The following is a 22,485-nucleotide window of genomic DNA, read 5'->3' on the forward strand; positions in this document are numbered from 1 at the left end:
CCAGAGTCCCCACTGCCAAGTGCGATGGGAAACAATAGGGTGCATATTGAATGCATGGTAGTCCCCATCTGGATATGGGACAATCAAAGTGGTCAATGAATTGTGCTGTTTGGATAATGGCTCCGAACTTGTATTGACTGGCAATCATTCGTGAAGAAACCCATGATTGTTTGATTTGTTTCCGGCCCTTAGTTATACAGGTTGTCATCTTAAAAGCACAATGCTCATTGCAGAAAGACTCAGAACGTTTTGGCGTGCTCCTCGATCGGTACAAGATCCCCTCTTCCCTTGAAGTTTTCGACAATATCTGCCTGTTCAGACAACATGAATCTATCTGTCTGGTTTCCGAATCTCGAGAGAACTCTCCATCTCGCAAAGTCTCCCGGGTTGCGCTTATCACCATGTGCCGCCTGAGGGTTCTCCCAGTGCCCTCTCGAGAATGAGATGAGAGTCGAAATCTTCTGCTTGGGGATGTCGTACACCAAGGAGCACACCGTTCCCGTCTCCTCCAACCAGTTGACCTGCCACAGTTCACCGGGCCGGATGCATTGATAAGTCGCCGTCTGGTAGTTTATGCGGCCGTTCATGGGCCCACCGTGGATGGCATAGACAACACGGTCCTCGGAAAAGAACCACATTTCGTACCTCCACTTTTCCGGGTTGCCCTCTGCATCTTCAGCATCATAATCATAGATGAGATGCGTATCCCGAATATCTTTATCGAACGTTGAATCCAGTGGCGTGTTTGTCTGGAAGCGGGGAAGGGCCTTCTCAGGCGCTCTGTTTGAGAGAAACATGACTCGTGCTTGTGAGAGAGATGACGTTGAATTGGTGAAGATGCAGTTCGTGTAGAGTAATGAGTTCCGATGGGAAAAGGTGAGCTAGAAAAAGTCTAGAATATCTACTTGTTCAATGTCCGAAGCAACGACTGGAAAAGAGGTAGTAGTCCGAATTGATGTTTTATGTTGCGGATGTCCGTGGAGAAGGGGTTGTTCGTGGTGTGACGGATGTGGTCTGCCTCGGCGGGTCTGTGTGGTGACATGTTTGACTCTTAGAAGGCCATTACATCATAAGCCGAACTTTCCGGCTTCGTCAAGCTCTTGCACCAAGAAAAGCTAAGACAAAGCTAATTGCGTTCCACGAGGCGCTAAATCCGGCTCTCTTGAATCAGGTTCCTGGCTCATTGTGAAAGTGAGTTGCGGGCTCAACTTTAGGCTTGGCAATTGGATATATTGCGCGCTCTACATTAAACGAAAATCCTCTCCCGCCAACTCCTCCTCAGTTAACCCATCAAGTGCTTCACCGTCCATCTGTCCCAACACAAACGCTTCTCCTACAAGCTCATAGTACGATGGCTGTTCTCCGCGCCCTCTCTCACTCCAAAAGGGACGAAGAACACAGGGTACGGAGCATCCGTACAGGATGCACACGACATCGTCGACTTTAGAATCCTGAGGAGCTATGCCGACCAATTTCCGATTGTTCTTATCTTCAGGGGCAGCCTCGCATTCGATATACTTCCTGTTCCAACAGACAGCTTGCACTCTTTTTAAATAGTCTGCTTTGAGGTTCGTCGCAGCTTCATCTTGTTGGAGGATTGCATTCGTGTCAATATTCCCGGCCCCGGTGTCAGATACAAGACAGGTCATACAAGCTCTGTGGTACCAAGCCGGTGGCGCCTTTCCATCCGCATCCCGATCTGCCACGAGCGTTCTCCAGACAGTGTCTGCGACGCCTTGTAGCTCCGTTCTCGGATCATGCCCCAAGCTCCGCAGAACTTGCCTTGGAATAATACCTTCGTACATTGGATGAGTATCCGAGACGACTCCAATGCACAGCCCTCTAATAGTGATCGTGAGGTTCATGTCTGATGTTATTCGTCTCGCGCGGAGGACCTTTCGACCAGCCACAGGTCGTTGTCGGGACGGCGCAATGGAATCAGTTTTATCATGCTCCTCGCCAGTATTCTCATCTGAAGGTTGGTCAGGCTGCTTCGGGAGTGCATTGTCTCTGCCGAAGGAGATTGTTGGTGGAAGCCCATGAGAAGCGTTGTAGCAACGGGCCTCCGGCACACCCACAAAACTATCTCCTGTTCTTCGTCCGCCGAAGCCTTCGGTTTGCGAGCCGTAAGCAGATTCATGTACTGTTTTGATCCATGATGGAAGCTCCACGAGCCTTGGGTAATGCTCATCCAAAACCTGCTTGAGCTCAGGGAGCGCCCAGTGACGGCAAAGAATATCCAGGGAGCCACTATCCTCTATGCACCATTTGATAAAGTTAGTGTACACTTGGAGCAAGTCAATGCTGTAGTCTGGTTCGGGCGGAGGGTTTCCCTCTTGCATGCTTTGTCGACGTTGTTGCACACTGTTGCTTGATGGCAGTTTACATGTCTCCTTGGCAAGGTTGAGGAGCGTGTATATAGTGTCTCTAGGATCGGACGTTTCGAATGTAGACAATGATGAGATCAGACTCTCGAGTCCTTGCCGGGGAGCATATATATTTCCGTCGACCTGTCGTTGGAATGTGTTGGATAGAACGTCGACCAAGATCCGGGCACCAAGTGGCTTCATATCCTTAATTCCTTCCAGCGACTTCTCTAATTTCGGGTCTCGCTTGATGTCTTTGAGGATGCTGTCGAATCGGAGTGCGAAAATGCTAACAGCATCTGAAAAGTCCCTCCAATTGACCTTCTTTGAGCCGCAGCGCACCTCGGCACTCTTTGCTAAAGCAAGTTCTTGAATGATCCATCGCCGAGAGAACCATCGACGCCGCATGAGATGCAGAAGCTCCGACCAATTTGTCGCGTACCTTTCTTTGAACTTCTCACCCGTGTCGTCTTGAAGTATGAAGCTGATGAAGTCCATTGCTCTGTCAGTCTTGCCGTGCTCGTCTGCTGGGCCTAGCCAAATGGCGACATTGGCTGCGGTTGAGTATATTTGACCCATGATCGCGACCTGGTCCTGCTTCTCCTTGTTGTCTTTTTGATTGATGCAAATACGGTCTACCCAGATGGCCACCTCTTTGTCCGGCTGTCGGAATTCCTGGAGAAAAGCGTATAAATTTGGTTTCACGCTTAATCGCTTCATTTTTCGGTTGAACTGAGTCGCGACTTCTGAAAAGTCGTGCATTACCGGTACACTTGGCGGTTCGTTATCCTGAAGCATATCGACGAGAACGATCTTATTCTCGTCTCCGGTGCCCCAGTTGTATGAAAGAGCCGTGAACTTGAAATCCTCGGGGTTTTCCACGATCTCTTGGATTGGGAATGACTTCAACTCGATAATGACTTCTGCAAATCGGTTGGGATTCCGTTTAAGTAACATGAGACGAATCTCGCCCTGCTCTATCGGGCAATCTTTGTAGTCGTATCGCTTCTCGTATAAGTTGGCTGCCCTGAGTAGCTGCTGCCCCTTCGTCAACTGGTCTTTCCGTGTGTGCGGGCCGTCAATGAACCCTGTTTGTTGTCTTTTTGCTGGAGTGGCAGGCGTGGGCTCCACTGTCCCAAAGCCTCGTTTTCTGAATGTACTGGTGCCATTCGGAAGCTTTCCAGCAGAGGCGATTTGCCTTTGTTCGTTGTGGTATTGCATGGCTTCTTCTCGTAAAGAACCTGCCTCGGACATCGGCTCTGGGGACTCGAATCGTTCGAGCGACATTTCCTGTATGCTTCGGAGCGCTCGAGGATATATGTACGTGAGAAATTTGATTTTCCTTCTGAGGAATGAGGCAGCAAATCAAGGCTGAAAGTTGGACGAGGTAAACCCCGATCACAACAAAGTCGAATTATGAGTGGGCGGTAGAGCGCTGCAGCCAGAGTGGAATGCCGGAAAAGTGTACAAAGCACTTGAGTGGCCAGGAGGGCGGAGTAAAACGAGGCACCGCTCTTGATATAAGAGAGTCAGAGGGGCTGGGGTCTCAGAATTTACGCCTCCTGCTGGCCAATTTCCATCTTGCGCACGCGATGATTCAGCGCATTATGCTGGCAGCATTGCAGATACCGGGCTATGAAGGCCTTGCATGTAGCTGAAAGATTCCTCACACACATGGCATGGGGTGGTCGATAGTTGGAAGCCGATGTGGCAAGTGGCAGTGTGCCATTAGGACTCAGAGTCCGAGAAGTCTATCCAATGAGTCTTTCAAAAGGCAGGGAATCAATTTCCAGATTTAGTGCCTCAACGCCAATGAGGTGGGCGCTTTGCAAGGTAGACTGATCCTGGAATGCCAGCCTGCTTCCACATCGGCAATCATTATCTCTTTCCCTATCGTCTAAGTAGACATCTCAAAGAAGACAGGGCAGAATTGGAGGTCAGCCGGGGTTTTTCCACTTCACATGCAAGAGTACCAGCTGTACAGTCAGGTTTCAAGTCTTCTGATCACCCAGGAATACCCGTTTTGTTTCTTGGTAAACATGCTTATCGTTAGCCACGCTGCATCCCGTCTCACTCTACATGTACCTTCGCCCCCCGTTTAACTAAGGGGAATATTGCTTTTACCGCCGACGCACCCTGGACAAGGACTCTCTTTCTTCTCGTAAGGTCTTGCATGGCCAACACGGCATGCAGGTAATGAAGTGCAGCTAGTTGGATGTTGGTGCATGTATTTACATGTTGGATGGTGAGCTTGGCTCGTTATAGGTCTGCCTGCTCCTCTGTGTAACATTGAACCACAGGTCCACAGCCTCCCAGGGTAGAAGCGAACCGCCACGCGGGCTTCCAGCTGGGCTCCCACCGGTGTGCTATCCAAATTGAGCCACCCATGAACAGTCCCCTCCTCAGCTTTCTCGGGAAACTGTGCTGCAATCACTATGGAAGTCCTCCGTCAAGCATAAACAGCTCTATTACCTATCACCAAGTTGACAAAGTTGCTGCTATTTACTTGCTTGATTTTACCACAGTCAAGAACTTGCGTTTGAAGTCTTGATCATTCGATGCTTTTCAAATGGACCCCTTAAGTATTAGTATGGGCGTTCTGGCCGCGCTGCAGGTTGCTTCCTCAATCCTTGCCTTCTGTTACGACGTGCGATCAGGGATGAAGAAGATCACTTGGTCGTTGATACAGATAATTGAGGAAGTCCGCGATGTTCGAAACCTCATCGAAGCAGTTCAGTCAGTCCTCGATCAGGGAAACTTAGTTGAATCCCCAGTGCCTGACCACGGCGATACTTCACTCGAGCTATCCGCGAAAATAAAGCCTGCGCTTGCAACTTGCTTATCTCAACTCCAGGCCCTCGAAGCTCGAATTAAGCCCGAGCTGATTCCCAATCTCTTGGACTCAAAGACAAAGGCTTTAGTGAACTCGATATCGTGGAAGCTAAAGCTCAACGACACGAAAGAGTCCATTGCCAATTTGCAGCGCTGCAAAGAAGGCTTGCAACTAGCCATAACTTCTCACAACGCGTCAGTTTAAGCTTTCGCCCAAATTCATGAGATTGTTCCTGACCACGTTCCGATGATTTAGAGTGACACTGCGCAATGTTGAGCGACTCACCATTTCGCTGGACTACAAGATGAATGACTCTCGAGAGCAGCTTGAACGTATAGATAGCAATCTGAGCACAGCAATACTAGGTACAAGTGAACAGGTTAGATAGAGGCGGCATTCTATCATGTATTCTGACAACTTGCAGACGAGCAACAGAAGGCAGTGGTTGACTGGCTTTCTCCCCTAAGACCGGGCCAAGCTCACGATAGAGCTCTAAAATCCCACCAAAATGGGACTTCGGGTTGGCTTCTCGTTGGTCAAGAGTTTCAGGAGTGGTTGAAAGGCGACGTCAACTTACTGTGGCTGACTGGACCACGTGAGTATGACCTTCTATTGCTGTTTCAAATGACTACAGCAATTCTAACGAGATGATCCAGCCGGTTGTGGGAAAACGGTCATGATGTAAGTAATAGTATATAATTGGGAGCACGATGCTCAGTGGCTAATAATCTAGACAGAGGTCAGGCCATCGACTCAGTTGCCGCGCTGGAACAACAAGACTGTCTTTCCGCCTTTGCCTACTGTGACTTTCGTGTCCCTGATACACAGATCTTGACCAATGTATTAGGAACAATGCTAGCACAGCTGTGCGCTCAACTGCATGACTTCCCCAAAGTTTTGTCGAGCGCACATAAGGCCAGCATAAAACAAAACTTCGGATACCCTCCGACTGTCGAGCTGCTAAGTGGCACCATCGCGTCTATCGCTGCTACAAAGAGGGTTTACCTCTTTATTGATGCCGTTGATGAAGTCTCGGATTGTAAGGCAGTAGCGGAGCATTTGGCCAGCTTAATCGATCTCACAACAGCGATAAAGATCTTTGCGACAAGCCGCAACGACGTACAGATTCAACGGGCATTTTCCAGCGCCCGACGCATCTCCATGGAAGAGCACTCATCAGATACTGACGAAGACATACAGAGATACGTCAGTTCACGACTCGAATACGACGCTGACCTGAGTTGGCTATCTTCGGGCTTAAGAGAGAGCATTCAGATATCACTCTTATCAAGGTCCTGTGGGATGTAAGTCGCCAATGTCCAGCGCCGAGTCTAGTATTGCTGATTGCTTCTATCAGATTCCAATGGGCAGCATGTCAGCTCGACTCTTTGAGTCAGTGTAGAACCATCCGAGACATCAAGAAGTCTCTGCAAAAGCTTCCAAATGGGCTAGATGAGACTTATAGCCGATCCCTACTGAAAGTGCCGCCTTCAGACATCCCTCTCATCCAGAAGACCTTGACTTGGCTTGCGTTCTCACCGGTACCCATCACTCTACATGAGCTATGGGAGGCACTGGCCATCGAGAAAGGGACCGATGTCATTGACGACGAATCACGCCTTCGAAGTCCGCAAGACATCTTGGTGATTGGGAAAAGCCTCATCACCGTCTCAACTGACGGTCATGTGATGCTTTCTCATCTCTCAGTTCGAGACTATCTCGTCTCTGCTGAGATAGTCGAAGTCCCGGAAACCGCAAAATTTTCCCTTCGTTCAGGTTCAAGCCATCGAGAGCTAGCTCAGGACTGCCTTACCTACCTGTTGCTATCGCCCTTTTCTGATGGTCCCTCTAGTACCCAGAAGGAGTACCTGTCTCGACTGAAGCAGTTCCCACTTCTCAAGTACGCAACCAAATACTGGTTCTACCATGCTCGCAACGCAGACTACAGTGAAGAGACCCAGGAACTGGCCATGCGGCTCTTCTCGGAATCTGATCGGCAAAACTTCATGTCTTGGGTCCAGGTCTTTAACGCAGATGCCTCATTCAAGTGGGACGTGTATCCGCGACACGCTACATCACTCTACTATGCTTCGTCTATAGGTCTAGATGAGGTGGTGGAGTCTTTGCTTCAGTCGGCAACACCCGAAATGATCAATGCACCGGGCAGCCGCTTTGGAGGAACGGCCCTACATGCTGCAGCCATAAGGGAACACATCACAATCATCAAACGCCTCATACTTGCGGGCGCTGAACCAGGCAAGCAGGACTTCAACGGTGTATCGCCGTTACATAGCGCTGCGAGTCAGGGCAGTATTGATGTGGTCAAGGTGTTGTTGAGCAACGGGGCTCCGATCGATGTGAAGGATGGAATGGATGGAACTACTCCACTTGATTGGGCACGTTTAAGTGGTCACGAAGATGTCGCGAACCTTCTGCTAAAAGGCCTGGAAGAGTGCTCTCCGTCACGTCCTTCTTCGCTGGGATCACCTTCTAGTACACAGGGATCTCGCACAACCCAATTTTCTCACAGGACCGAAGAACCGCAGGTTGGGATCTGGCAGCCCGGCGTGGGTTTCTTTCCAGACTACTACGAAAAGCGCTCCGGACTAGAGTCTTCGCTTGTCCTGAGTATAAGCATTGGAGAAGAGGCATCGCAAGTCGATGGCGAGTTCTTACAATCTCTGGAGAAGACTGAGGAACCAAATCCAGTTTGGTAAGGAGGAAATGTTGAAGCCAGCCTGAATAAGGTACTTGTAGCCTGGAGTGGTTTAGATACAGGTCACTCTAAGTTCTGCTGTCAAAGCTGGAGGCTGGAATTGCCCTCATATTCTAGCCAAAGCCCACATCTTATAACTGTGTCATTTGTTCGTGTTTTAATCGAAGGTTTGCCGAAAAAAACTTTTTACTCTCTGAGTAGTTGTACTGGGTATTGCGGCTCTTTATCACGTCTTGTGTTGACGAGTGAACATGGTCACAACATCTGAAATCGATCCTGACGTCCAAATTAGGCTGACCCACCTCTGAACGTTGTCGATTGCCGACATCCTTTCTTCCGCTGTCTATACCCTGTGTCGACTGTTGGATCCCATCCCATCAGGTATACGTTACGGCTGTACTGGAATACCGAAGAGACATGAAGGATTGTCTGCTAGTATTCGGATCCAGAACTCGAGTATTCTGGCCGCCAAATCGGCCTTTCAAGAGAACTTTAGCGGCGCTGAAGAGTTTCGAAACGCTTGTTACTGGGGCGGAAGCGCGTGTCTTCGTGCTAGGCGCTATTGTCAGTAAATGTCATAAATTTGGGGCCCAAGATAGAGTCCATACCTGTTCCAGTAGCATGGACCTTCTCATCCCATACTTATGTTGAAAGGAACAGTTTGCCTATCCCCATGTCGACCCAAACCAAACTCGCTCTGACGAACTGCGAAAGATTCTCCGGCGCCGAATCTTATGCTTCCGACGCCAAAGGTACCTTCGGAGTCGGAAATCGACGATGATAGGTGCTAGACATGATCTTAACATGGTTGATCTTATCCGCGACAACAGGTTTCTCGATTTTCTTATGAGAGAAGCCTCTGAAACGACTAATTTGTGAGTCTTAGCTAGGTATAGAGCACTTTAATCAGGGTTTCCCATATAAAGTAAGCTTCTATCGATGGCTTTGTAGGAGAGGGTGGAACTGGACATCATCGCGATCTCAAGTTGGGCAAGTAGCTTGAAGACTTTGAGTGAGAGCACTCTGTTTATAGCTCGATTCCCCCCTATCTCCGTTCTCTTCGTTCTTGATCATCCCTTCCAGGGATCTAGGAAAGTTCATTCTCATTGACTCGGTTCGGTTTTCGGAGTTGCCTAGAGAGTGTGAGCAATAAGACAACACCGTCAAAGAACACCTTGATGGGTACACGGTCAAGTTCATCAAGGCATTGTTCTGCAATGAAGTCGAAAACAGTGGAACAGGACAGGCAGACGAAGCAACAGCCCCAGATCAGGCACAGAGCTCAGATTAACTACACACAGACCGCCTCGAGCCCTTGAATACCTCAACTCGGCATGTTGTGTACCTTCTTCTTGGATATTTGACGACAAGCGATGCTACTCGCGGTAAAGGGCGGACGTCTAGTACCCCTTTGTCCGTGCTGTCTCGTCGTGCTGTAACCTCGATAAGCGCCTTTGTGTTGGACAAACAAATTGTCAATACTAGAGGCCTTCTGTCTCAGCACACCTTGTCTCGAGATTCTTTGGCATTCCCTCCCGAAGTCAGGGGCCTGCTTTAGGACTCGACTCATTAGTATATATCAGGAGCGAGTTGCTGCCTTATCCCAAACCGGAGACCGTTGACTGTACATCACTCACATCACCTCGCATTACAAGAAAGCCACACATTCACTGCAAGAAACTCCAAATCTACGATTAATAACCGACCCAAGAGAGACTCATCCAAGGTACCCAACCCCATCCTCCACCAAAAACTTATAGAAACCGCAGAAAACCTAGCAATGTGCATGAAAGTCTTCGCCCTCCAACGCTGCCTCAGCCCCGAAAACGGCGGCTGCGGCGACTACTTTGCAGAATACCTCGAGCAGCGCGAATGCAACCACATGGCCCTCCCAGGCCTCCCGCAACACAAATGCCGCGCCGTCTGGGCCGGCTTCGAAGACGAGCGCAGCGCCAAAGCCCTCCACCGCGACGAGTACGCCAAGCGCGCCCACAAGCTCTGCGCGGACTGCCGTGTCCGGCACCGGCTCACCTACCTCGACAGCGAGGCCCAGGCGGAGCGTAGGGGCGAGTACTCAAATCGTATGAAGACTATCATCGAGGACCTGACACGGCGCGCGGATTTGGGGCAGATGGAGTTTATGAACCGGGTGTATCGCGACATGTGGGATGCTGCGCTGGGGTATGTTCAGGGGATGGCGAAGACGACGGACGGGGTGTGGAATGGGATTGAGGGGGCGCTTCGGCGGCACTTTGGGGACAGCGGGATGGAGATGAATGTTGTGGGAAACCTGGTCCGGGACTTGAAGATTGCGAAGGAGGAGTTGCTTGAGCAGGTGATGACTTTGACGAGGGAGATGGCCACGGCGCTGGTTGGGCCGAATATGGATTTCCAGCAGGATCTGGAGGCTGGTGGGTTTAGGTCTGGATACATCACTGAGGAGTGGGAGCTGCAGAGAAGGGCGGCTGTTGATGCCTCAAGGGCGACAGCCGAAGCTGGGGACCTCGAGAGCGACGACGAGATGGGGCGAGAGTATGATTCGTCTGCATCGGTTGGACATGTGAACAAGCCGAAGTCCACAAGGTGAGTGTAGGTATAATGCGTAGTGACCGATCCACCTCTATAGCTCAACAACACCCTGCCTTTGAGAGGCAAATATGATGCTCAGAGCTCTTGCTTCCAGCTGATTATTTCCTCATCACGACGTTTCAAGATGTGATCTGGCATTGAACCATGCCATTTTGATCATGTACCTTTCAGGAATCTATAACGACCAGAAGCTGTGTCTGTATAGGAACCTACTCGGTACAGGCCCAAGTCTATCGGCGACATAGAGGTTTTCTTGAACAGGAACTTTCTACGCTCCGGATCTAGACCGGAGCGCCCCGCCTGGAGCATACCCGCTCGGTGGGGCCAGCGGATCTCGACTTTGGGCCACCCAATAGTTGTCGGTACATGAGCTCTCAATTCTCGCCGATTGACATGAAACCTGGACTCGCTTCAGTACCTTCCACTGGCGTTGTGGCAGAGTGGTCTAATGCGCAAGACTAGAAATCTTGTTCCTTCGGGAGCGTCTGTTCGAATCAGGCCAACGTCGACCTTTTGTTTTTGCCGTGGTGGTATCCGTTCGTGATGGCTGCTTACTATCCTTTTGCATGTCAACAGTCATTCAGGATGCCAGTTCTCGTAAATGCGGCAAAAATGGGGTCTGTGGAGATAAGTTGACAAGCGAGCATGTGCCAGAGATCAACATCCCGCAACCGTACGGCGTTGGGCCGCTCGCCTCGTGTTTTCAGGGAGCTAGCTCAATGCGCTGGTCTGGCACATTCCACATCGCCCCAGATTCTGAAGCTCCAACGCCAGATGCGGGCCGCCGCGTGCGTGACGGTTTATGGCATGTATCGCATGTCGTTGTCGTTGCCGTTGTCGTCGCGTCAAGTTCGCTGTGTAACGAGTCGGAGCAATTCTTGTCTCGTCTCATCAGGGACCAGGTGATGGGGCCAACGGCGATCATAGGGATGTGGGCAGCCATCTGCCTGGCTGGTTTCGTCTTCCTTTCATCCTTCCATTTGTCCCGTTGGGACGAGACGATTCGGTCGCAAAGGATGGGGTGATGGGACGATCTGCGCTAGGCACTGCGTTATTGGGAAAGTTGCAGTTGGTGCTGGAGATGTAGAATCCTAATGCTATAGAATGGGAATGACATTTGCTTCGCGGTGAGGTTTGCATTAGTTGTGCAGAGTTCGATGGCATGTGCTTGTGCTATGCATGTGATTGTAATTACATAAGCCAGGCGTTTGACGATATTTATGTAAGCCACGTCCCTTGGCCAGGCGCTGTGTGGGATGACATAATCACATAATCTGGCGTCTCGAGCTCCGCGTCAGAAGGATGGTGGGGGTCGGAGAAAACGGGGCCATTAGCACTGGCGGATGGATCTCTGGATTCTGGAATGGGTGTGCTTCATTTCGCCTTGCGTCTGCCACGACCCAATCAGACGCACTCGGAGGGTTTCTGATGTGCTAAGGATGTCGTGTGGATGTCGATGTGTGGGATGGTTGCTCAGAGTCCAGACGAGACGAGACAAGACAGAGAGAAAGGGAGGAATGGAGAGAGGACAAAAGTAGCGACGAAGACGAAGACGAGGCAGGGAGTCGACAATGAGCCGTCTGTTCCGAAGACCCGGAGGTAGCAGCCACTGGGCTGATGCAGTCGGAAGCCATCTCTGGTACCTTGGCTATTATTATTGATTTCCGGGCAGGCATCTGTCTTTGATGGAGGTTTGGAGAGACCACTGATGGAGGGGAGGACTGGACCCTTTCTTGCCTTTACCCGATGGCCTGCAGCAACCCTGGTGCGTTTTTCCAAGATCCATCATCATCCATCGAGGATGACATGATGGATGACATTGACACGGCTAACCTGCAGCAGTGGGCGCGCCAGCCCGAGCGGTGACTCTGTTCACTCTCCATTCTCTGAGCTTTCGCACTGCTGAAATCCTTGAAATTGGAGTCCCGAGTCCTTGACCCTGGATGTTGGGTAACAATGATTAGTGTTTGCAAAAAGCCGCACGGCCCAGCAGACGAGGCCGAGTCCTGGAGTGCTGGCAGCAGCAGCCAAGGCCTTGGACTGTGAATGTCTGAGCATTCGCAGAATCTACTATTGCGTTTTCGGCTGTTCCTTGGCAAGATGTTCTATGACTTGAGAAGCTCGGCATGAGGATACCAGGTTAGTAGTCACTTGAATGGCAGTAAATGACGAGAAGGAGATATGCAAAGTCCAAACAAACCAGGCCGTAGACGGACGGAGAGACAGAGAGGTAGAGAGATAGAGGCCTGACTGGCATGGCATGGACAAGGTTCTCCCACGCAGCCGCCAAAAGCAGCTGGGAGTAATACCACCTCGCATACTAAGAACCGGGCAAGGCATGCGACAAGAGCAGAAAAGAAGTGGTCACAGCTAACGGCATCCAGCAGTTTTTCGTGCCTGCCCAACCTGCTTACAGATGCTCTCCAATTACCTCTATTCGTTATCTGCTGCCTCTTTTCCTTCCATCTCTTTTTTTCTCATCCCGTCATCCTGAACCTGATTTTGCCATCCTCACCACTGCTTTGCTCCCACCTCTCTTCCCCGCCATACCTTACTATTATTGCAAGGTACTCGTCCTTTCATTACTCCTTCCAGGCAGGCGTATGACTCGGGTTTTTCTTCTTTCAGCATCCTCCGTCTAATGCCCAGCAAGCACCGTTACCAATAGCTTGCATCGAATCTCCAAGACATCCCTCCACCACTACCACCACCACCGCCAACCAACACCACTCCCAACGCTCGCGCCTGCACACACGCATCTGACGCCGACGCAAACTGACGCTGATACACCATCGCATCCGAGCCAGGACAGACGAACTATGACTGCGCCTCTGTCTGCAAGGAGGTGAATGCGTCTCGCTCAAGAGGCTGAAGACTGACACCGTCAACGTCGTCTCGTCTCCTGTGCCAACACTACCAGTACCTAGTTTTCGGGGACTATATTGGACTTGGAGGACTGGAGTCGCGAGCTCGATCCAGCTTCCCTTCGCTCGTTATCCGCCAACCTGACTCCGTAATTGCTTCCTCCTCTGCGACCACCCGCCACCCCTGCGCCGGTGGTTCGGATCGCCGTTCGCGCCTGAATCACCCATCCATCCAGTAGCTCGTCCGTCCCGAAACCACGACGATGTTTTCCCATTTACGAATCCACCGGAGGGGACAGTCGAATCCCACTTCGCCAAACCCCGAACAGCCCTCGGCCGCTGCTCCCTGGGATCCCTCGCTTCCACAGCAGCACTCTCCCTTCATTCAAGATGCCGCCTTAAGCCCAGACATGCGACCCCAGGCTTCGACAACGAATTCCTCACTGCCTCCCACCCTGCCGCCCATTCCCCGCGTCACCTCATCCAGCTCCGAATCGCCGTCCCCGCTCGAGCGACCGACTGTCGATACCAAGATCAGGGTGACGCCAGAGCTCAACACGCAGAAACCCCAGCCGCCCGTGCCTCCACCGGTGCGCTCGCCATACAACGCAGACTCTGGCTTCCTCGGTGGCGTCGCTTTGCGCAAATACCAACGCGAGCAACAGGAGCAACAACAACAGCTCAAGAAGCAACAAATGGCGGCGAAATCACCGGATCTGGTCGCGTCTCCGAGTCTTCAAGGCAGCCACGAAAGTCAATTCACAAGGTCGAAGCCCGCACCCCCGCCGATAAACACCGCCCCTCCGACGAGACCCCCACCGCAACCCACGAGTGCCTCAAAACATGCCGGCTCCTTTGCGACCCCGACCGAGCTGCATCACCAGGGCAATACACAGAGCTCGCCCCAAGCTCAAGCCTATCCTGCCACCGGACGTCGCCCTGCAGGAACGAGGTTGTCGAGCGAGCCAATCCGCATGGCAAACCATGGTTCCGATGCCCCGAAGGGTAGGAAAGGCCTGCCTTTTCTGAAAAACCCAATGTCAACACTGCTTGCACGGAGAAAGACAAGTCAAAATGCACCAGACTTGACGCCTCTCCCGCTGGGAGGAAACCCGTCATACGATCCTCGAATTCGCGGGACAAGAGTTCATGACTTTAGCGCTCCACGACCACGACGAAGCATCCCCAATAATGAGGGTCCCAGCCCTGCCGCGGCGCCAACCCCTGGGACGAAAGCACAACCGCCGATACCTGAGGAGATGTCAGACTTGGGCCAGACGTCGTCCAGAGAGAGCGCAGCACCATCACAAGCATTTCAACATGGAAGGAATACAAGCAGTGCTTCTGAATCTGGTCGCTCGGGCTCCGTCAGCGTCATATCACAGCCAGCTGTTGAATCAGGGAGCGGGTCGGTAAAGACAAGAAGCAGCTTGAACTTGGAGTCAAAACCTCTGCCCGACGTGCCGCCCAAAGACGATACCGCACCATCGTCGAGCTCGGCCTCAATCGTCTCCAAGAAGCCCTCAATTAGTGCGTCCTCGATCTTATCCAAGAAAACACCGTCCACAAGAGCAAACCCTTCAAGACATGCCTCTGTGTCTGGGCAGGATGTTCTTTCTTCTGTGCCCCGCCGATTGAAGAGTACGTCCTCCAGATTCAGCTTCGACATGGTCGGCGCGGCAAAGCAGGAGAAGCTGCTCGAAGAACGACATCGTCAACGCGAACTCGAGAGGAAGACGTCCGACCCTGAGCCTAGCGGACCTCGTGATTCTAGGTTCGACGACTTTGACGAGGACTTTGATTACGATGCGATGATGGAGGACGACGGGTTCGAAGAGCCGATTCCAATGAGCAATGACTTTGGAGACGACTACGGATACGAGGAGGACTTTGACGCTGGCGGCACAGATCCTTTGGGTCTCGACGACGGTGAAGACTTCGATGCGGCTGGAACCGACCCCTTCGCTCTTGATCCGGTCCCAGAAGTTGAGATCGAATTCGACGAGGATGCTGCAAACGACCCAGACAACGATCAAGAGAACTTTGCTGGCTTTGTCTTTCAACGATCAGGCCCTCCCTCGGCCTTGACCAGTCCACACAGCGCCGGTCTATTAGCGACGCCGAGAGATGCAGACGGAAAGGTGATTGGATTCGCCATCTCGAGAGATACGCCAGATCTGAACCAGCTATTGAGTCCCGGCTTTGCTCCCGATCAGAACTTGTCGCCCACTACGACTGATTCAGCTGCCGAACTTCCGATCGACGGCTTGAATATTACCGATACGAAGCTGCAAGACGAGGACAAAACGTTGCGCGAGCCAACCCAGTCTTTGTCGCCCGCTCCACTATCAGTCCCTAAGAAGGACGATCTCTATTTTGATAACGGCCTTCTCGATGAGTTGGAATTTGCTGGCGAGGGGGACGGCTCTTACTTTGACGAGTCCATCTTTGATCTGGACGATACAGACAAGTATGGCCGTCCTATTCCGGGCGCCTTTGCCAGAGCTCAAGCTGCCAGAGCTGCGATGACTGGTGGCACCACCCAGCCTGAGAATAAAGTGCAAGGAACCGATGCCGAGGTCGGCGAAAGTCAAGATCCTAGCGTCCAAGACGGCAGTGCCCCTGACAATGTCAAGAGAATCTCAGACAGCACGTCTCGCCTGTCTGCGCATTCCAATGTATCGCAATCGACAGCCCATACTTCCCTCAGCGTCGGTATGCCGGCTCCTTCTGTCGACGAGTCCAAACGAGGCAGCGACGTCCTCGCCCAAGGCCAGGAATCTTCCGCAATGACCTCTAGTTTCTCAGCGACGGGCCAGGACAAGGTGGATGCTTATCAAACTGCTCTGGCGGCAGCAGCGTTCGAAGCCGCCGCCAATGGTCGTTTTCGACGAGACTCGTCACCCCCTCCAAGCGAGCTGATGTCGCCCAGTGGAGAATCCTTAGATGACCTTCCACAGCATGAGAATATGGACGACTACGATGATTACGACGACACTGGGTTTCGCGAAGACCTGAATGATTACGATGTCGACTATGACGACTTCATTGCGGAGGCGAACGCTAGTGCCCTTGCCAACGACTCTGACGGTTGGTATGGTCAGGAGTTTGGGTTCTACTCTGCTCCTGTCGAAGGAGGTGGGCGCCACAGTAGGGACAGCTCCAACGGATCGGATGAGAAGCCTTTCGAATATGCTAACGGCGGCTTCTTTGGGCCGTCGGGTGTATCCCGAAGCAAGTCCGGGAGGATAGTATCTCGAGAGCCCAACCTCACGCCTATCACGGAGAGATCCGAGTACTCGAATCGTAACTCGATCATGAGTCTCGCGGTCCCGCCTGGCATCGGTTCCGGTCCATCAAGTCTCCAGAGCCCTGGCCTGGCCCAACTTGCCATGATGGCTGATGGTGACGATAACATGAGCCTATCAGCGCTGATGCGGCTTCGTTCAAGGGCTTGGGGTGGATCACAGGCCAGTCTGGTCTCCAGTCGGGAGGGGTCACCAAGATCTGAGAGGGGCGAAGGTGGAAGCTCACCTTGGGGCCCGGGGCCTCACAACATGCTGGGCATACATGGCCATGGCCGTAAGAACTCGGCATTCTCTGTTCGCAGCCGCGACATGGATTCTTCGGATGCAGGCAGCACGTCGGGCTCCCCTACTCTCACCATGTCCATGCCCACTCTAGGGTCACCGCCTCCGCCTCTGCCACCACTGACACAAAGTCCTGCGGTGGTCATGAACTCTCCCCACTTCACGCACAGCGCGGCATTTGACCCCGTTCCAGAGTCCGACGAGATGGATGAGCTGTCAATCTCCAACACCATTTCCCACTCGGGCTTATGGATGAAGAGCCCGGATACAGCTATGCATCCGAACCTCGTGCCCCGGATCGACCCGACGCCCCAACCTCAGCGGAGGCCCGGCATGGGTCACAAACACAAGGGGTCTGCGGACAGTATATCTTATATCAAGGAGGAGGAGAGTGGCGAGACTAGATGGGTTCTCGAGCGACGTTTTACCGCCGATAGCGGAGAGATTGAAGTGCAGCGGGAATTCGTCGGCAATGGCCAGATTTAGGATATGCGGCCTCCAGAATTGCCCAGCCAGGATCAAGGTGGGAGAGGCGATACTCCAAACGTCGGGCTGACTGCGCCCGACATTATCGAATGATATCATCCAACAGCGACGGCGTAATTGTTTTGAACACACGATACCTCAAGTAGAGTATGAAATAAGGAATTTAATGATGGCATACCCTGTATAGAGTAAGCGGCCCGAGCCACAGGCATTTACGGATGCAGTGTAGAGAGCTATGGCACAAGGCTGATGCCGGCAGTCGAGTTGGAAATAGGACAACCAAGAATAATTAATACCTTCACACCTGCCGCCTCTCGTAACTTGAGCAACCCACAATGAAATATTAAGATCCATAAAGGTCAGTCATATATAGCCCTAATGTTCTGATCCCACGTTTTGATCCCAAGTACCTACCTAACCCAAAGGATCTCTTCTCACGTCCGTTATTCCATGAATTTAGTCTGACACAGTTACATTGAATCAGTGACGTTCTACCATCTCACCCTTATTTTTGTCTCCTGATGAGTCGATTGGCTTGAAAATGCATCAGAAACTTCAGACGAACGCGATTGTTATGTACTTCCAATTCCAATAACACAGTATTTACAAGAATCGAGCATCAAATCTCATATATGCCCCCCCCCCCCCCTTCACTCCCCCCAAATCCATTTATTTGTAGCTTCATCTCATTCCATCATATCTTCATCACCAGCATCAGTCATCAACACCCTACCTCTCCCTCCCTCCAACATCACTCGCAAACCCCTCCCTCCCAACCCAGACTCACTTGGACGGCTCACCATACGCATAACTAAAAGCAACAGGCGTCCCAAAGTTAGGCGAGCCGTTACTATGCGTCCCGAGCATCTGCACCATGGTATACCGACTATCATCGCACGCGCCCGCACTATTCGCAGTAGCATGGTACGCAATCCACGTCTGATCCCCCTTCGGGCTCGCAAAGAAGCTATTATGCCCCGTTCCATAATGCCCATTCCCACTACTCAGCACACACCCATTCCCCTTCGTCCACGCCGCGGGGTCCGTCGGCGCCCTGCTCCCGTCCCAGGTCAACAAACCCAGACAATACGACGCGGACCAGCAGTACGAAGCCGAGTACGCGAGGTAGGTCTTCCCGCCAAAGTAGAGCGCCGCGGGGCCTTCGTTTACGGGGTGGGAGACGCGTTCCCAGGATTGGGTGGGCTGGGAGATGAGGGCGACGGAGCCGGAGGTGGAGACGTAGTCCGTATTGAGCTTTTGAATGCAGATGGATTGGTAGGTTGCGCCGTGGAAGCAGGAGAAGACGAGGTATTCGCCTAGGGAGGGGGTGCGGAGGACGGAGGCGTCGATGGCCCATTCGTCGGGGCCGATGCGGCCTACGTAGGTGTAGGCGTCCCAGGGGGTTGTGCCGCCTGTTGTGTGTTAGTGGCGAGGCTCTCATGGCATTGTTTAAGCTAGTGACGAGAAGAAGAGGAGTGTGTAAGTGAGTGTGTGGTGTAAGACGTACCCCTCAGAACATGCATCCTCTGATTATCCAAATTCGCGCTCCCGCCCGCCGTGAAGTAGATATACCACCGGTTGCCCAGCCAGTGGACCTCGGGCGCCCAGACGTTGCAGCATCGCGAGGCGTCGGCGGAGGAGTAGACGACTTTCTTGGTGGCGGTCTTGAGCCCTTCGATGGTGGTGGAGCGGGCGATTTCGACGGTGGACCAGGTCGTGGAGAGGAGGTAGTAGTAGCCGTCACCCGAATAGGTCAGGAACGGGTCGGAGCCGCCGGGACGGCGGATGGGGTTTGTGAAGGCGGAGACGAGGGGTGCCGCTGCGAGAGCGAGGAAGGATGTTAGGGTTGAGAGGAGACGCATTTTGGGCGTGATGGGGTGGAACTTGGAGGTCCCTTCTTCTTGTGATGAAGAGTGAGCCGGTGGGAGGACGGAGTGGAAGAGGGAGTGGATGAGGAGATTTATATCGCTTCTCAAAGGTCGTTCATCACGGAGGTGTGAAGGGAGTGGGAGGGCATCGCCGTGTAAGTCATCTTCCGAGAACGTCACATACGCCGCGGGTCAGTCTCCGTGTAAGCGAGCCCATCAGACACGCCACAGACTGCAATCATCCCGCCAATTTCGGGTTTACTCTCCTCAGAAGCCCATCATAGGCAGACAGTTCTCGGGGAGAGGGAAGGGGAGTCAGTCAACTCGGCGTTGTCTTCAAAGTGGACCGCTCGCCCGCCGTCCGCGGTCTACCCGGCGAAAGAGAAACCAGCCATTCTGCCAAGATTCGAGACCGCAATATCGGAGGAGGTGGGGGATTGGTGGGATTAGCGGGCGATGCCCCTGCCGGAGCGGGGGTCCGGGGGACACCCCACGATGGACACCACGCGCCGGGCATGGTCCTTGGACGAAGACAATCGTGGAACTGAGGATTGTGGATGCGAACACGCGAGTCTCTTCCGGTTGGATAGACGTGCCGGGACTGTATCGGCATTCTCAGAAACACGATATCGAAGTGAGCTACCTAGTAGAACGGACAGAAACGTGCTCGTTTAGAAGCCGATCCCTTACCATGCATGCGAACTGCTGTACTCCGCGCCATGGGTGTGCGTTCCTGGAGCCGACGGACGTTGAAGCTTAAATTCTCCGGGGTTGCCGTCGTGAGTTTAAGCTTACCAGGGGGTTGTTCATCAGCTCGCGTGTCGGGCTTGGGATTCCCGGCGAGTCGGGATGGCAGCGATGCAGACGTGAATATGATTGGAGCGCTTGACATCATTGCCATCCATCTTCCCTTCTTCCCAGAATGATGTGTTCCTGAAAGCGCCAGCTCGCCAGTCATGTGAAAGGTTGCCCATAATGCCGTCTTGGAAGTTTGGTTCCTAGTAGTCTTGGCAGAGAATATCCATCAATGGTTCAATAGCCGTTGATGGAGTGGAAAGATTGTGATTCATAAGCTATGATACGGTCGCTACCGTGGGCGAAGGGAACATACGCTGCCGTGGAATATTGTGATAGTCCAAGTCACGGTGAAGGAGGTGGGCGGCAGATGAAAAAGTCTCTATCACGAATCACAGGCCAAACGCGAGAACCAAGGGTTTCTGTATATAAAGGCGGAGAGAGGCACTTTTCGGTTTTCCTTGCCCAAGAACCCGCAGTTTTCCTATTGTCCTGTGGCATTAATCGGCCATCAAACTTTAGGAACATGCCATTGGCATGTTCTAGGCCACGTCGAGGGGTGATGGAGAAGGTAAGGAACCTTAAGGTAGACATACTGATGGTAGCGTCTGTGAATGGTGAACCAGACTTTTTGAGAAAGCTGATGAAACAGTTACTCGCCTCATCGAGTCTGTCCCTTCACGAGACATACAACCTACCATTATCTCCCAATAGTTCCTTATGAGACGGTACTTCTGTCAGACTTGAGAACTAGGCGTAAGTCTTAAGCTCTTTTATATGGTAAGGTAGGGTAGCTTAACCAGCTGCTTGACACGAGTGCTCCGTGTGGCTGTACGTAGATGGGAGGATTAGCAGCCATACACGTGTCTGGTATTTAAACTCGTCGTGTGCTAAAGAGATGTCCCCTTGGAAGAGGCAGGCAGGCATCTATCTCTGGGTGATCTGAGACCGAAGCCTAGGAATACAAGCGTAGTTTGAAATGTCACTAGGCATGTACCAATGACGACTCGTGTAAGTTGGTAATGAAATCGGTTAGATACTATATAGGTCTTTGCCCGGTCGACAGTGCCCCGTGTTGGGAGTGTATTACGGATGGAATAAATCTCGAGATATACTGAGTAGATAGAGTGATCCTTGCTTAGGTCGAATCAACAATAGTGGCGGTGACACCTTGGTAACAAAGACAGGAAACTCTCTCTGGAAATGAGTTGAATTCTCGAGCTACTAATGCACTGTACAATCAAACAACCAGTTGGTATGAGGGCTCAAACTCCATGATCACAGAGTTTAGAGCCCACCCACGGGCATCCCATTATGTCATCCACACGGGAGGTACCTCCAGGCCTGCCCAGGCACCTTTGAGCTTCCGCGACGGCAAACCTCGGCCCCATCCGCCTCCGCCACCGGAAGCCCAAAGCCATGGATGTCGCCGCTCATTGGGGAACCCAAGTGTGCAGCAGCTGCCAGCAAGGGTCCAAACAAAAACCAAAAACGCCTCCCGCGCTGCACTGCGCTGCGCTCCGACCAACCCGCGTCAATGACATTGTGACATTTTCTTTTACCGAGCATTTTCGCCATCGTCCCGAAATCGTCCACCTCCAAACCCGCACTCTTCACATCACCACCTCCAAAACCGTCAACAACGCCTCTACACCCCACCTCGACCAACCCAAACTCTCACAAATCAAACGTAGAAGACAAAACCCCAAGCCGACAAAACACAACCCAAAAATGTCTCGCCTCCTCCGCCTCCGCCCCCTCCTAAACCTCACCCACGGCAAACCCTCAACCTCAATCCCGGCCCGCCTCTCCTCAACCTCAGCCTTCTCCCGCGGTCCCGCGCCCCCTCGCCTCCCAGCAGACCAACAAGCCGAATTCGAGCGTCTCCAGCGCCAGGCCTCCGTCTCGAGCGCCTTCCAACACCTCGTCGAAGAGCAATCTGAACCTCCCGCCGACGCCTCATCTACCTCTGCCGACTCACCCCCCTCCTCAGTCGCAGCCGAAGCTACCACAACAGCAACGGCGACCGAACCTGCTACCACTGCGACCGCGACCCCCACGATCGCAGCAACGGACGAAGACACAATGCACCCAAACTACGTCCGCGGCGCCCCCGCAGAGTTCGAGGGCGACGTCAACCCGCGCACCGGCGAGGTCGGCGGGCCCAAGCGGGAGCCCCTTCGTTGGGGGTCTGGTGGTGATTGGAGCTACAACGGTCGCGTGACGGATTTCTAGATGTTCCGTGAACGATAATTTCATGTCTTTTTTGCGGGGTACATCTGGTAGGAAGTTGAGCGCTCCTAAGAGAGAGAGAGAGAGAGAGAGAGAGAGAGAGAGCGACTTGGCCTCGATAAAGATGGAGCCGATTCGACTTGCAA

The 22,485-nt window shown here is 52.5% G+C and overlaps 8 protein-coding genes across 8 annotated transcripts; 4 read left to right on the forward strand and 4 right to left on the reverse strand.

Moving 5' to 3' along the window:
* Positions 1-239: 239 nt before the first annotated feature.
* On the reverse strand, positions 240-797 carry CPAR01_13129 (uncharacterized protein; the record flags this gene model as incomplete). The annotated part of the gene is made up of 1 exon (XM_060497383.1): positions 240-797. One exon carries the CDS (start codon positions 795-797, stop codon positions 240-242), a length of 558 nt encoding a protein of 185 aa, XP_060343776.1.
* A 444-nt stretch (positions 798-1,241) lies between these two features.
* Positions 1,242-3,587, reverse strand: CPAR01_13130 (uncharacterized protein; the record flags this gene model as incomplete). The annotated part of the gene is made up of 1 exon (XM_060497384.1): positions 1,242-3,587. The coding sequence occupies one exon, from the start codon at positions 3,585-3,587 to the stop codon at positions 1,242-1,244; it is 2,346 nt and encodes a 781-aa protein (XP_060343777.1).
* Positions 3,588-4,956: 1,369 nt separating this feature from the next.
* On the forward strand, positions 4,957-7,916 carry CPAR01_13131 (uncharacterized protein; the record flags this gene model as incomplete). The annotated part of the gene is made up of 6 exons (XM_060497385.1): positions 4,957-5,393; positions 5,455-5,564; positions 5,624-5,794; positions 5,856-5,880; positions 5,937-6,503; positions 6,557-7,916. 6 exons carry the CDS (start codon positions 4,957-4,959, stop codon positions 7,914-7,916), a joined length of 2,670 nt encoding a protein of 889 aa, XP_060343778.1.
* Positions 7,917-9,695: 1,779 nt separating this feature from the next.
* On the forward strand, positions 9,696-10,502 carry CPAR01_13132 (uncharacterized protein; the record flags this gene model as incomplete). The annotated part of the gene is made up of 1 exon (XM_060497386.1): positions 9,696-10,502. One exon carries the CDS (start codon positions 9,696-9,698, stop codon positions 10,500-10,502), a length of 807 nt encoding a protein of 268 aa, XP_060343779.1.
* A 1,874-nt stretch (positions 10,503-12,376) lies between these two features.
* CPAR01_13133 (uncharacterized protein) lies at positions 12,377-12,562 on the reverse strand (the record flags this gene model as incomplete). Its single annotated transcript, XM_060497387.1, has 1 exon — positions 12,377-12,562. The coding sequence occupies one exon, from the start codon at positions 12,560-12,562 to the stop codon at positions 12,377-12,379; it is 186 nt and encodes a 61-aa protein (XP_060343780.1).
* A 1,069-nt stretch (positions 12,563-13,631) lies between these two features.
* Positions 13,632-17,444, forward strand: CPAR01_13134 (uncharacterized protein; the record flags this gene model as incomplete). Its single annotated transcript, XM_060497388.1, has 1 exon — positions 13,632-17,444. The coding sequence occupies one exon, from the start codon at positions 13,632-13,634 to the stop codon at positions 17,442-17,444; it is 3,813 nt and encodes a 1,270-aa protein (XP_060343781.1).
* Positions 17,445-18,227: 783 nt separating this feature from the next.
* Positions 18,228-19,306, reverse strand: CPAR01_13135 (glycosyl hydrolase family 43; the record flags this gene model as incomplete). The annotated part of the gene is made up of 2 exons (XM_060497389.1): positions 18,228-18,856; positions 18,952-19,306. The coding sequence occupies 2 exons, from the start codon at positions 19,304-19,306 to the stop codon at positions 18,228-18,230; spliced, it is 984 nt and encodes a 327-aa protein (XP_060343782.1).
* Positions 19,307-21,838: 2,532 nt separating this feature from the next.
* CPAR01_13136 (uncharacterized protein) lies at positions 21,839-22,342 on the forward strand (the record flags this gene model as incomplete). Its single annotated transcript, XM_060497390.1, has 1 exon — positions 21,839-22,342. One exon carries the CDS (start codon positions 21,839-21,841, stop codon positions 22,340-22,342), a length of 504 nt encoding a protein of 167 aa, XP_060343783.1.
* Between the last annotated feature and the right edge of the window lie 143 nt (positions 22,343-22,485).

This window comes from Colletotrichum paranaense, assembly GCF_030867605.1.
Source record: "Colletotrichum paranaense strain IMI 384185 chromosome Unknown Scaffold_12.1, whole genome shotgun sequence".
NCBI classification, from domain to species: domain Eukaryota; kingdom Fungi; phylum Ascomycota; class Sordariomycetes; order Glomerellales; family Glomerellaceae; genus Colletotrichum; species Colletotrichum paranaense.